The sequence below is a fragment of the Sapajus apella genome, unplaced genomic scaffold (assembly GCF_009761245.1).
Source record: "Sapajus apella isolate SASKATOON/1434 unplaced genomic scaffold, GSC_monkey_1.0 scaffold193, whole genome shotgun sequence".
NCBI lineage: Eukaryota > Metazoa > Chordata > Mammalia > Primates > Cebidae > Sapajus > Sapajus apella.
This window is the reverse complement of record NW_022437133.1, coordinates 1,098,133-1,110,294: the sequence shown is the minus strand read 5'-3', so window position 1 is coordinate 1,110,294 and position 12,162 is coordinate 1,098,133. Positions and strand designations below refer to the sequence as shown.

The 12,162-nt window shown below is 56.7% G+C and overlaps 1 protein-coding gene across 3 annotated transcripts in view; it reads right to left on the bottom strand.

Annotated features, from left to right (window-relative positions):
- Positions 1 to 12,162, bottom strand: part of KCNIP3 (potassium voltage-gated channel interacting protein 3) — a 96,518-nt gene that overhangs the window by 35,480 nt on the left and 48,876 nt on the right. The window contains exon 1 of one of the 3 annotated variants that reach the window (XM_032269492.1): positions 11,246 to 11,611. The exons of the other annotated variants lie outside the window; for them this stretch is intronic. Coding sequence (XP_032125383.1) covers positions 11,246 to 11,348 — 103 coding nt within the window. The 5' untranslated portion in view covers positions 11,349 to 11,611. Of the gene's footprint in view, positions 1 to 11,245; positions 11,612 to 12,162 lie in introns of those variants that run through there. 3 annotated transcript variants of the gene reach the window in all.

Genomic DNA, 12,162 nt, shown 5'->3' with positions numbered 1-12,162 from the left:
TACTAATTCTGCAGGCACACAGGGTTGAAGAACAGTAGAGGCATGGCTACCACTGCCTGTGTTTCAAAGGCTGGATCAGACAGTATGGTGCCCAGGCAGAGACCTGCCACAGGGCAGAGCTACTCCAGAGAGTCCCTGCTAGGACAATGCCTCATGGAGCAACAGGGGCCCAGCAAAGACACGTGGGCGGGGCTGTCCAGGGCCCCAGTGTGTCCAGGAGGTGCGACATGGAGACATTATTGCTGAGTCTTAAGATTTAATGCTGCTCTCCATGGTGGGTTTTGGACATACTTGGGACCAGTTACCCCTTTTTTTCTTGCCTGTTTCTCCCTGAATGGATATGTCTGTCCCACAACTGTCTTACCATTGTATTCTGGAAGCATTAACCTGTTTAATTTCACATGCTCACAGCTGAAGAGGAATTTGCCTCAGGATGAATCATGCGTTGAGTCTTACCCATATCTGACTTAGATGAGACTCTGGGCTTATGAGTTGCTGATGAAATGAGCTAAGACCTTTGGGGATATTGGGATGGAATTAATATATTTTGTATGTGAGAAGGACATGAATTTTGCGGGGGTGGGCAGGGCAGAATGCTATAGTTTGAATATTTGCCCTCTCCAAAACTCATGTTGAAATTCAGGTGCCACTGCAACACTATGAAGAGATGAACTTAAAAAAAAATTTTTTTTTTGTTTGGTTTTTGAGGGAGGTCTCACTGTGTTGCCCAGGCACGTCTTCAACTCCTGAGCTCAAGTGATCCTTCTAACTCAGCCTCCCAAGTAGCTAGGACTACAGGTTGCACACCATTATGCTTGGCAAGAGGTGGGACCTTTAAGAAACATTTAGTTTACAGGGGCTCCTGCCCTCATGAATGAACTAATTGCCTTTATTGCAGAAGTGGGTGTGTTACCGTGGGAATGGGTTTTCCCCTCTTATTCTCTCTTCCTGCCTGTGCCCTTCAGCCATGTGATGCTTTCCACCATGTTATGATACAGCTGGCCCTCGCCAGATGCCAGCCCCCCAATCTCATACTTTCCAGCTTTCAGAACTGTAAGCCAATACATTTCTGTACAATACAAATTACCCACTCTCTGGTTTTCTGTTATAGTAGCAGAAAACAGAGACGCCATTGATAGCCAGAGGGTCTGCAACCAAGTTTGAATTCCTCTATCCAACAAGAATTTTGCCAAAGGAGTAAAAGCATGAGGATTTTTTGATGTTTAAAAATTGTACAGCAGCCTGACAGATTCAAGCTGGGCTTTCTTCCCAGTGTGTAAAAGTCTCAGTCAGGTCCTGTCCTGTACCCCATGAAGTCCTCCCTGTGCAAAAGCTCAGCAAAGTGGCTCCAAATCTTTAATTCACTGAGATAAAATGTACCAGGTACTGGGCAAGGGGAACTTTTTGACCACCCCAGTGGGTGAATCCTGTGAAACCTCTCCGGGCTGTACCAGTCCCTCTGCAAAGTCCCCTGTAGGCTTTCTACAGCTTGTCACATAGGGGAGAAAGCAGAGGCAATGGAAGCTTCTCTAAAAACCTTTCGAGCCTATGCCCCCTGCCAGCTGTCACCCATCCTTTTCCACTTTGCGGCAAAATTCCGAAGAGGTGCCATGCTCCCTGGCTCTCGTCCCTCCTGAACACACTCCATGCAGATGCTCTCTGCACCAGGCCTCCCCAGAGCTGCTGGTCAAAGTCCCCTTGGTGCACTGCAGCACATTCATGCCCCTGTGTGACACTGTGCCCGGCCAGTGCCTGACACACACAGAAGCCAGAGGGGCACAGCTGATGCAGACAACAGCCAACCAGCTCCAGCTCCAGCCACAGGGCACCAGGCTGGGTTGTGATTGGATCTGGTATTTCCAAAAGTACCCATGTGGTCACCAAGGGGAATACTCATGGCCTTCCTGACATAGATACTGTATTTCAACACTATTAATTAATTTACTGATGGGAAGCCCTGGAATTCCTGCAGTCCTGGGGCCACTGAGGGCCTTGGTGTGGCCCTACACTAGTGACTTCACGTCATACCCTCCTTACTGACCGTGCACTGGGCAAGAAGGCCGCCTAATCCACATAAGGCCTGTGGGGACCAGGGGAGAAAGCAGCCCTAACCACGGCCCTAGGGGCCTGGCCTCTAGAGTACCCTGAGCTCCCGAGGGGCACAGTTGGGCCTGGAATTGCCCATTGGTACCTTTGACTGACAGTCAACGAGGGCTTGGGGAAGAGGTAGGCAGAGCGTCCAGCACGCCATGAAACGGGACTTCCTACCCCTGCCCTGGGCTGGGGATCTCAGCCTTCACTTAGTCTCTGCTGCTTAGGTCACTCCTAAGCCCTAAGGTCCCACAGAAGGTCCGGGGACTGCCATGGGGTGAGGGGAGGCCTCTGGGGAAAGACTTGCGCTTGAATCTAAACTGAGCTGTCCCCTTTCACCCATCATGGGGCACTGGACTTGTAAGACTTCATTGGAGAGTCTGGCAAGACTGCTGTGATGCCACCACCTGTGTCTAGGTATATGACAGTGGAGCCTCTGATCTGGGGAGGAAAGGGCCTTGCCCAGGTTCCCAGTCTAGAGTAACATCAGGCATCGGCTCCAGCCCACCCTATCTCCTGCAGAGGTCACCCATGCCAGTGAGCCTGGCCCAGCAGTCCCCAGGCCTTTTGGCCTCTGGGCTCCCAACCCTACAGGGCACAGGATGAAGGATGCAACATGATGAAGTGCGGGCCATATGCATCTTCCCGTCCTACTAACTTGTAGGACCAGGGTAGTGATGCATGGCTGTGGGGAATGTGGCCTGGGACATTCTGGCCAGAAGTAAGGCAAATGTACACTTTCAAAGTGCCTCCTCTGTGCCAGGCGCTGCCTTACAAGCTCTGTGCACACTCACACATGCAGTCTCCACAGCAGCCCGGGGCGGGGGCTCCTCTCACTGTGGACTTGGACCAAGGCACCTGCGTTCACTTTGGGCTCCTGACACCTGTCCTGTAAGAGGCTGGGACACACACGGCTGTCTCCAGTGGTCCCTGAGGCCCTGCAGTTGGAGCTGCATTCAGAGCAGGGGTGCTGGTGTTTGGTCCTGGCTCTGCCTCTCCATGACCCTCAGTCTCCTCGTCAATAAAACAAGCCGATGAGGACAAGATTAGGATATGCACAAAGTGCCCCCAATGAGAGAGCACTCTCTAGAGGTTGGCTCCTGTCATTGTCATCAGCATCCCAGATCTGGGAAGCCTGCCCAAGGAGCTGCAGGAGTGCTGAGGGACTGGCAGTTTACAAAGGGCAGTGGGCCCAGCCAGGGAAAAGGGCACACAGCACACTCACAGCACCACTGACCCCAGGAAAGGTGTGAGAGGATGTTGAGGGGAAGGAGAGCAAGGGAACGAGCAGGAAGGATCACAATGGGTCCTTGGGCCTGCCCCAAGCCAAGAGGTGGCTGGGACCCAGCAGGCCCCAAGGTCACCTTTGCAAGACCAGGCCCCTGGCAGTCTCCTTGGCCTTGCAGTTAGAGGCGCATTCAGAGCAGGTGCACAGAGGGCATGTGCAGAGCATTTGGGGCCACTTCCCCAGAGGGAGGAGCAAGGGCGGTGGGTCAGACCCTGCACATCCGGGCTCTAGGCATTCTCCTCTTCCCCATCACACCCCATACCTCTGGCTTTCCCCAGGCCCACAACCCAGGCTCCCTGCCTCCACCCCAGCCAGATGGACCCTCCCTGCAGAGGGTACCTTCCTGGGGCTACTCTAAAGGGAGGGCCAAGACTCCGTGTTACCTGTGCTCCTGGTGGCCTCACCCTGCCTAGTATTCAATGCATGTCCAATAAGTATGTGCTACGGTGGCATATAATTTACATTTACTGAACACCCGCTGCTTGCCAGGCAGTGTTGGGGATACTGTGAGGCCCCAAGTGTAGAGACACATGCCCCTACTGCTCTGAGAGAGCCACAGCAGGATGGGACAGGAACACAGAAAATCTGAGGGCAGTGGCATCTAATACAACCTGAGGGGGCAGTGAGAGGGCAGGGTCTGGGGGAGTTCCCAGGGGAGACGGTGCCTCTGCTCCCCACCCCTCACTTACAGGTGAGGAAACCACTCAGACAGAAGTGACTTGTCCATGGGAAGCGGCATGCCCAGGCCTCAGCCAGCGCTCCTTCTAGAATGGTGTCCTCCACCTCGGGGCTACTGACGTGGGGTCAGATACTGTCTGTGCTGGGGTCGTTCTGTGTGCTGTGGGATGGTGAGCAGCACCCCTGGACTGCACCCCCAGATGCCAGTAGCACCTTCCCAGCTGTGACAACCAAAAATGTTTCTCGGCGTTGCCAAATGTCCCCACTAAGGCAGTGGGGTAAAACTGCCTTAGTTGAGAGCCGTGTGGAAATCTGAGCTGAGCTAAAAGCAACAGCAGCCAAAGCCTCGTGCCACAGATGTGATCACAAAGCTGTGGGTCAGGGCTGCATCAACGTCAAAACAGCGCCCAGCCTTGCTCGCCCACACTCACTTCTGCTCGCCTTTCCCATCTGAATTTCTGAGATCCAAGTTCCTCTTTCAACTTTTCCAAAGTTTTTTGGCTCAGCACTTCCCCCGTGTAAAGTGGATACTGGGAGGTATTATTATCCCCATTCTACAGATAAGGAAGGTGAGGCTCATGGAGGTTAAACATACAGAAGTCACCCAGTAAGCAGGTGGTTAAACTGGCTGGAACGGAGGGGAGCCCAATGTGCTAGACCAGGCAGGAACTGCGAGTCAGGGTGCCTGGCTCCAGCCCAATGCCAGCTGCCTCCCGCTCCGGCCTCTGAATCGGATCTGATCCCAGAAGGTTCTTCATGGAAGAGCTGAGCTGGACCACGTGGCCGCATCCAGCAAGGGGCCTGGTGTCAGCTGCTCTTCCTCTGGGATCAGTTCTGTGTGGAGTGCTGTGGGAGACCCCCACCCAGGTCCTCCACATGGAAAGCATCACTTCCTCTTCCTGGGACTCATAGTCTTGGCTCCTGAACAGTCTTGGCAACTCACTCACTTTGTGCATAGGGCTCAATCCTCCCACTAGGAGACACCCCTGCTCCAGCCAGAATCCAATCCTGCCCAGCTGGGAGGCCCTTACAGCCCCCACCCCAACACACACTCTCAGTGTTTGCTAACTAACCCAGATGGCTAATGGTGGGACTGCAGGCATTGGGACAGAGTGCCAGGTTTAGGGGTCAGATGCCTGGGAACCCCAAAATTATTGAAGCAACAACCTGACAGGTTGTACACCTTCTTCAGCCACAGATGTGAGGCCGCCTGCAGGGTGACCAGGCTGTGATCAACTCCATAAAGGAAAGCATCCAGCCTTCCTGCCTCCCTCTTGGATATGTCTGGCCAGCAGTTGTGATGACTGGCGGAGGCCTGGCATCGTCGGTGGGTCAGGGCCCTGTCAGGCCCCCTGGCCAACCCCTAACTGGCAACAGGATGCCCCTGAACTGGAAGGCAGGGGAGGGAGGGCTGGAGAGGAAGGCTGGTCGGGGGACATGGGGACTCCAGGAGGGATTGCTAAGTCCAGTACTGGGTCTTGTCCTCAGGTGACCTGGATCTTGGATGTTCGGGGACCCCGGGGCTACTCCCTCCTCTCCTTGCCACCCCTCCCCCCGGCCTCCAGGATACAGCTCCCCTGTTCTTTCTCCCTGACCTGTTAACAAATGTTGAGGGTCCTGGGGTTGACCACTTGAATCTAGTCCCCTTTCTGGCCTATCCACTTCTTTTGTTTGTCTGTTTGTTTTGAGACAGTCTTGCTCTGTTGCCCAGGCTGGAGTGCAGTGGTGCGATCTCAGCTCACTGCAATCCAGGTTCTAGTGATTTTCCTGCCTCAGCCTCCCAAGTTGCTGAAATTACAGGTGCCCACCACCATGCCTGGCTAATTTTTGTATTTTTAGTAGAGACAGGGTTTCACCATGTTGGTCAGGCTAGTCCTGAACTCCTGACCTCAAGTGATCCACCCACCTCCCAAAGTGCTGGGATTAGAGGCGTGAGCCACCCCCCGGCTTGTCCTATTCACTTCTCTGGTGACTTTCCCAGTCTCACAGTGCTATATCTCCACATTTGCCAGTGGCCTGTAAACTCTTTCTCAGCCAGACTACTCCCATGAATTCCTGACACACACAGCCTACCACCTCCTTCACGGCTCCACTTAGATTTTTTTTTTTGGTAGAGACAGAGTCTTGCTCTGTTGACAAGGTTGGTCTGGAACTCCTGACCTCCTGTGACCCTCCCACCTCAGCCTCCCAAAGTGCTGGGATTATAGGCATGAGCCACAGTGCTCGGTCTGCACCTGGATTCTGTATTAGACAATGTGTGAGGCAGAATAATGGCTTCCCAGATCTGTCCACACTCAAATCCTTGGAGCCTGTAAATGTTTGGTCACATGGCAAAGAGGTATTAAGGCTGCAGACAGAATGAAGGTTGCTATTCAGCGGATCTTAAAACAGGAAATTTTTTCTGGGTTATCTAGGTGGGCTCAGTGTAACATATAAGTCCTTAAAAGTGGAAAAGAGAATCAGAAGAGAGAACCAGAGAGGTGGCAGCGTGAGAAGGACAAGGTATGAGAAGGATTATGCTGTCTTTGAAGACGGAGGAAGGATCATGAGCCAAGGAGAGGTGTCTAGAAGCTGGAGAAAGGAGAGTGGATCCTCCCTGGGTGTGCCCAGAAAGAGGGCAGCCCTGCCACCACTTGCTTGATCTTGGTCCAGGGAGGTCCTTGCAGGCCTCTGAGCCACAGAGCTATACAATAGTAAATGTGCGTTGGTTTCAACATGACATCTGTGGGAATTTGTCACAGCAGTGATAAAAAAATTAAGACATCCCAAACTTACTAGGTCCAAATGGAGCTGCTGACCTTCCCACAAACCTGCACCTGCCCCAGTCTTCCCCATCTCAATAAATGGCCCCTGCACCTTCCAGGTGCTCAGGCCAACCTTCCAGATTCCTCCCTTCCTCTCATGCCCCACTGTAAACCAATAGCTCTCCCTGGGAAATGTATCTGGAACCAGCAACTTCCCCCCACCCCACTGCTGTCTCCCTCCTGAATGGCTGCAAATGCCTCTCACAGGATCTGCTTCCCCTAGTGCCTCACGCCCCAAGTCTGCTTTCAACACAGCAGCCAGCAGGACCCTGCTGAAATGCAAAGCCTCTTCACTCCTCTGCTCAGAACCTTCCAATGGCTCCGAGTTTCTCTGACAGTAAAAGCCAACATCCTTGCAGAAGTCCACCCCTGGCCAGGCTTGAGTATGTCCCCAGCACACCTGGAGCTGGGGAAGAGAGAAGCCGCTGGGCCTGAATGCAGACTTTCTGAGCCCACAGGTTTGGGGTAGGGGCCTGCAGATGCACTTTTCTACCGAGCTCCCCGGGGCTGCTGCTGCTGCTGACCCAAACAGAGCACATGTTGAGAGCCCCCATCCTCAAAGTCCTTGCGCCTGAGCTCCCAACTCTGGCTTCAGAGTTCACTCACCCCTGATGACACTGAACACTGCTCAGAAGCAGTGGCTGCAGTGACTCCCAGAGAAAGCCACCCAGAGAAAGGGACTGATGGGGGACCCAGGGTAGAGAGTCCCCCAAGAAACTCCTAAAAATCCAATTGCCTGGGTTCCACCCAGAGATTTAGGGTTCAGTGCCCCAGGGTGAGCACAGCAGGTTTTTTTTTTTAAAGTTCCTAGATGATTCCGATGAAAATGTGCAGCATGGTGGAGGCTGGCCCACCACCTCCATTGCCACTGCTCCTCACTCACACAGCTCCACCCAATTACCCTGATGACACTGAACACACCCCACCTCCAGCCTGTGCTCTCAGCAGCAGCCCCCACCCCTGCTGCTCTGGGCCCCCTACTCTGTGCCCATCCAGGCACTAGCTCTCATAGGATCTGGCCTCAGGCTCGCCGGCACTGGGGCACAGGGGACAGGAGAAGGCTCCAGCTCTCCCTCTTGGTCAGCGGGTTCCCTCATAAATTTAACAAATCCTCCCGAGCTGCTCCCTGGTGCCAAGCACTGTTCTAGGCACAGGGTGCTCACATGAGCAGGACAAAGTCCCTGCCCTCATGCAGCCCGCAGGTGGTGGAGAGAGACCACAAACCAATGATAAATAGAGATACCCAGTATCTTAAGGGAGTGACAAGGTTGTGGAGAAAAATCAAGTGTGTAAGGGAGTCTTGGCTCCCAAAGGGAACGTGCTGGGAGCCCGGAACCACAGAAGGACAAAGAGGACCTTTCTGTCACCAGCATATCAGGGATGCTGCCTGCCAGGTCCCACAAACACTCTCTACCAGCAAGGCTCCATGGAGAGCCACAGGGGTGAGCCTTAGAACACTTTGGGAACAGGCCGCCTTGAGAACCGTATTTCAGCACTCCAGAAAGAAACACCAAACACGCTATCTTGCCCATAATTTCAGGGGCTTTATGGACCTTCAGGGCTGGGACCTGCTGAGCAGGCACCACAGCCCTTCAGATGCAGACCCCAATCCCAGCCCAGCCCCGCAGGGTCCAGGTCCCAAAGCCAAGATGAGATCCCCTTGATGGCCCTCAGGGCTGTCCCAGCAGCTCCAGGCTCCTGTACCCTTGCTGTGGTGAGGCTTGTGGATGGCAGGCAGCTTCTTCATCTCTGATATCCTGTAGGTCACCAGGAAAGGAGAAATCCTAATTAAGCGGACAGGGTGAGGACTTCCTTTCTGCCACCTGGAGCCTGTCACACTGAAGTTGGCTTGGCCTCCAGCCAGGCCCAGGCCCTGCTGCCCACTGATTTGCTCTGGTGGGCAGGACAGCCATGCTACCACCCTGGGCTCAGCCCCCTTGCCCATGGATCAAGGGGTGAGCTTCCCGTTCTATTACTGCTCAGGAAAAGTGATGGTGGTGACTCCCCCATGAAGTCTCCCAGGGAAAGAGACTGATGGGGGACCAAGGGCAGAGAGGAAGACTTTTTGACTGCTGCATGTGTTTCTAGAAGGCTGCATCCCCAGAACCTGGATCCATTAGTTCCTAACAATCCCCAGGGCACCATAACTCTGGTCTATTACAGATGAGAACCACGGAGGCTCAGAGAGGACAAGAGACCCCTCTGATTGCACATGCGTGCATAGTCTTAGAGTGGAGCTGGGGCAACAGCCCCCTTCTGGCCCCCAGTGGCGGCTCACATTCAGGCTGGTGGAACAGTCTGGGCTACTCATAGCTCATCTGACAGTTCCTTAGACACTGCCTGGCCAATGGGAGTTTCCAGGCTCTTGGATGGCTGACGCCATTCCCCACCAATAGAACATCTGGAACTCACAATGTCCTCCCTCCGATGAGGGTGGCGGTGGGGGTGGGGTGTCTGAGTGAGAGAATGGCTGCAACCATGAATCAGTGCTGTTATTGTATCACTCACATACTCATTGCTAATATCCCTGATAAGCCCGGCTCACAAAGCCTGCACATTTATTAACCATGCAAGCCTCACTGACTGGTTCGAGCCTGCCACAGCCCTCGGGGACTGGAATTCTTATCAGCCCCACTCTGTTGATGGTGAACTGAGGCTCAGATGGTTTAAGGGATTTTTACAGCCAGTTTATGAAGGTGACAGGATCCCAGCACAGGCCTGGCTGACTCTGAGGCTCTGAGCTCCCCCAGCTGCATGAAGACCCCAGAACTCCAGGGGCACGAGTGGGCACGTATACCAGAAAAGGGAGACTCATGAGAGCCTGAATGGGGTTTTTGACAGGTAGCATAAAGCATCTGTCGTCCTGCAAAGAAATCCCTTCTCAGAAATCACAAAGGTAAACTTCGCACTGCCACTGACTGTGGGCCAGCCGGCTGCTAGGAAGGTTGAGGTATGAAGTGAAGTGAGGCTGGCTGGTGCTCCTGGCCACTGGAGGGCTCAAGGATCAGGGAAGAACAATGGAGAGATCACAGCTTTCCTGGGCACCAGTGACCCCCTGCACCCACCCCAGGCTCCTAATGGGGAAAGAAAAGGGTGTGACGGGGACAGGGGATGGTGCTGCCCTGCAGGAGGCACCGTCCTGAGGCACAGCAGCACAGGACGCTCACCACTCCACACTCCCACCCCAATCCCAGCACCTGTATTTCCCACGAAGTTCCCTGTCATAGATTCCCCCTGCCAGGGCCAACATCCGGCTGAGTGAACGCCCAGCCTGGGCCACTTTCTCCCCCATCTGCAATCTAAAGCTCCTGGTGGCACCCCTCTGAACCACTCTCTGGGCCTCATGCACTCACCAAGAGAGAAGATGTGGCAGAGCCCAGTGGCTTCTGAGGGGCATGTGCCCATGGGCTTTGGGCAAAGAGCCAGTCCTGGACACCAACGGCAGAATGGAAGGAAGCCTTGCTTCCTGGACCCCTCCTGCCCTCAGCAGTCCTTCGCAGGGACTTGGGGCACATCCCCATGCCGGAGGGGCTGCTGGGCAGCTCCCAGGCATGGTCGGGCTCGATCTCTCCTATCCCCAGGCCTCTGGGTCTCAGTACTGAGAGCTGGAGCCCGGCAAGGTCAGCAGAGTGCTGGGGCAGGCAGAATGCCCACATCTTTCTCAGAAAGGGCAGCAGGGACCAGAACAGGACGAGCTAGCCCCTTCCCCATGGTCCAGCGGTGCAGGGACTCTTTGAACAGGGGAAAAGCTACATCCCTGGCTTTAGGGTCCCCTTCAGAACCAAGTGTGCTACGGAGGGGACCCAGGGGGCCATCAGTGTCTAATCCAAGTGTGGGTCTGTCTCCTCAGTTAATATTTTATTGGGACAGAAATGTGGCGCCAGTGGGTTTGGTTACTGATCCCAAGGGCTTGAACCTTGCCTGGGGAGGGGAAACTGGATACCGGGTGGGGGACGAAAGGGGAGGCCCCATCACGCGGCAGAGGCCTGAAATCACTCCCCATCGTCAGCCACCAGGTGCCCTGAGCTGAGGGGTCCTTCCTGTCGTCTGCACCCTGGACCACCTCGCGCTACAAGGGCGGCCCAAGCCTCACCAGGGGCGCGCGCACTTTAGGCCTAGGACGGCCGGGGCTGTCAGCTCAAGGTGTCACTAGGCGACTCGCTCACACCCAGCCCAAGCGCTGCGGCTTCGTTCCCTCTGGGGCTGCTACCCGGGCCCTCTACGTCTCTTTAGTCCCAGGCCCAACCCTCCGGAGCCGGGAGAGGTAGGCGGTCCAGGCCGCTCCTCGACAGACCAGTGCACCCAGGCGTGCGGGTGCTGGTCACTCCTTCCAGACCTCTGGTCTCCCGCAGGGGCGGCGGAGGGGCGGGAGGCCACGCATTACCTTCCATGGATATGGGCTCCAGGATGCCGAACTGCTTGAGGACGGCGATGAACAGCAGCACTACCACGGCCATAGCGCACAGCTCCATGCCCTGGATGCCCATGGCGAGCCGGGCTGCCTGGGGCCCTGGGGCCCGGGCGTACCCCTCGCCCGCGCTCTGCCTCGGAGGCGCCGGGGCCCGTGCAGCCCGCACGGCCTCTCGGGGGCGGCGACGGCTCACATGCCCCCAGCAGGCGGGGCTGCGGGGTTGGCAGGGACGGGGCCCCTCCGAGGGCGGCAGCGGCGAGCAGGGCAGGCGGGAGGCTGGACGCGGCAGCCGAGCCCAAGCGCAACTTTCCGAGTCAGCCGGCAAACTTCGAGGCGCGGCGGCGCGAAACACAGCGCGGGCGGCCAGCGCGGGCCAGCGGCGCCTCCATGCCCCGCGCGGGCGCCGCGCCTCTGTCGCCCCCTCTCCAGCCCCGCGGGCGCGGGGGCGCGGGGGCGCGGCGGCGGCGGCGGCGGCGGCGGCGGCGGCGGGGGTCCCGGGCGCTCCCGGCCGCCCCAGCCTCCATCGCCTCTCCCCGCGCGCTCATTGGCCTAGGCTCGGCGGCCACTCCGGGAGGCGTCCCTGCGGCCCCCCCGCGCCAGCCCGGGAAGGGCGGACGGAGCGGGCCCCGCCCCGCCCCGCAAGGGCCAGCCCGGGACAGAGTCTGGCCCATCGCCACCGCTGCTCCACCAACCCCCGGAGGCCGCGCGGTCGGCGGTTTCTCCCACGCGCAGGATGGGGGCCGAGGGGCTGGGGAGGGGCCGGGAGCCCGAGAGGAGGGGGCGGTGGCTGCGCTCTCGCGGGGAGGCGCTGCGCCCTGCCTGCCCCGCCCCGCGGGCCAGCGCGGAGTCGGCTGCGAAGGATCCGGGAAGCCCTTGCGCCCCGGCGCATT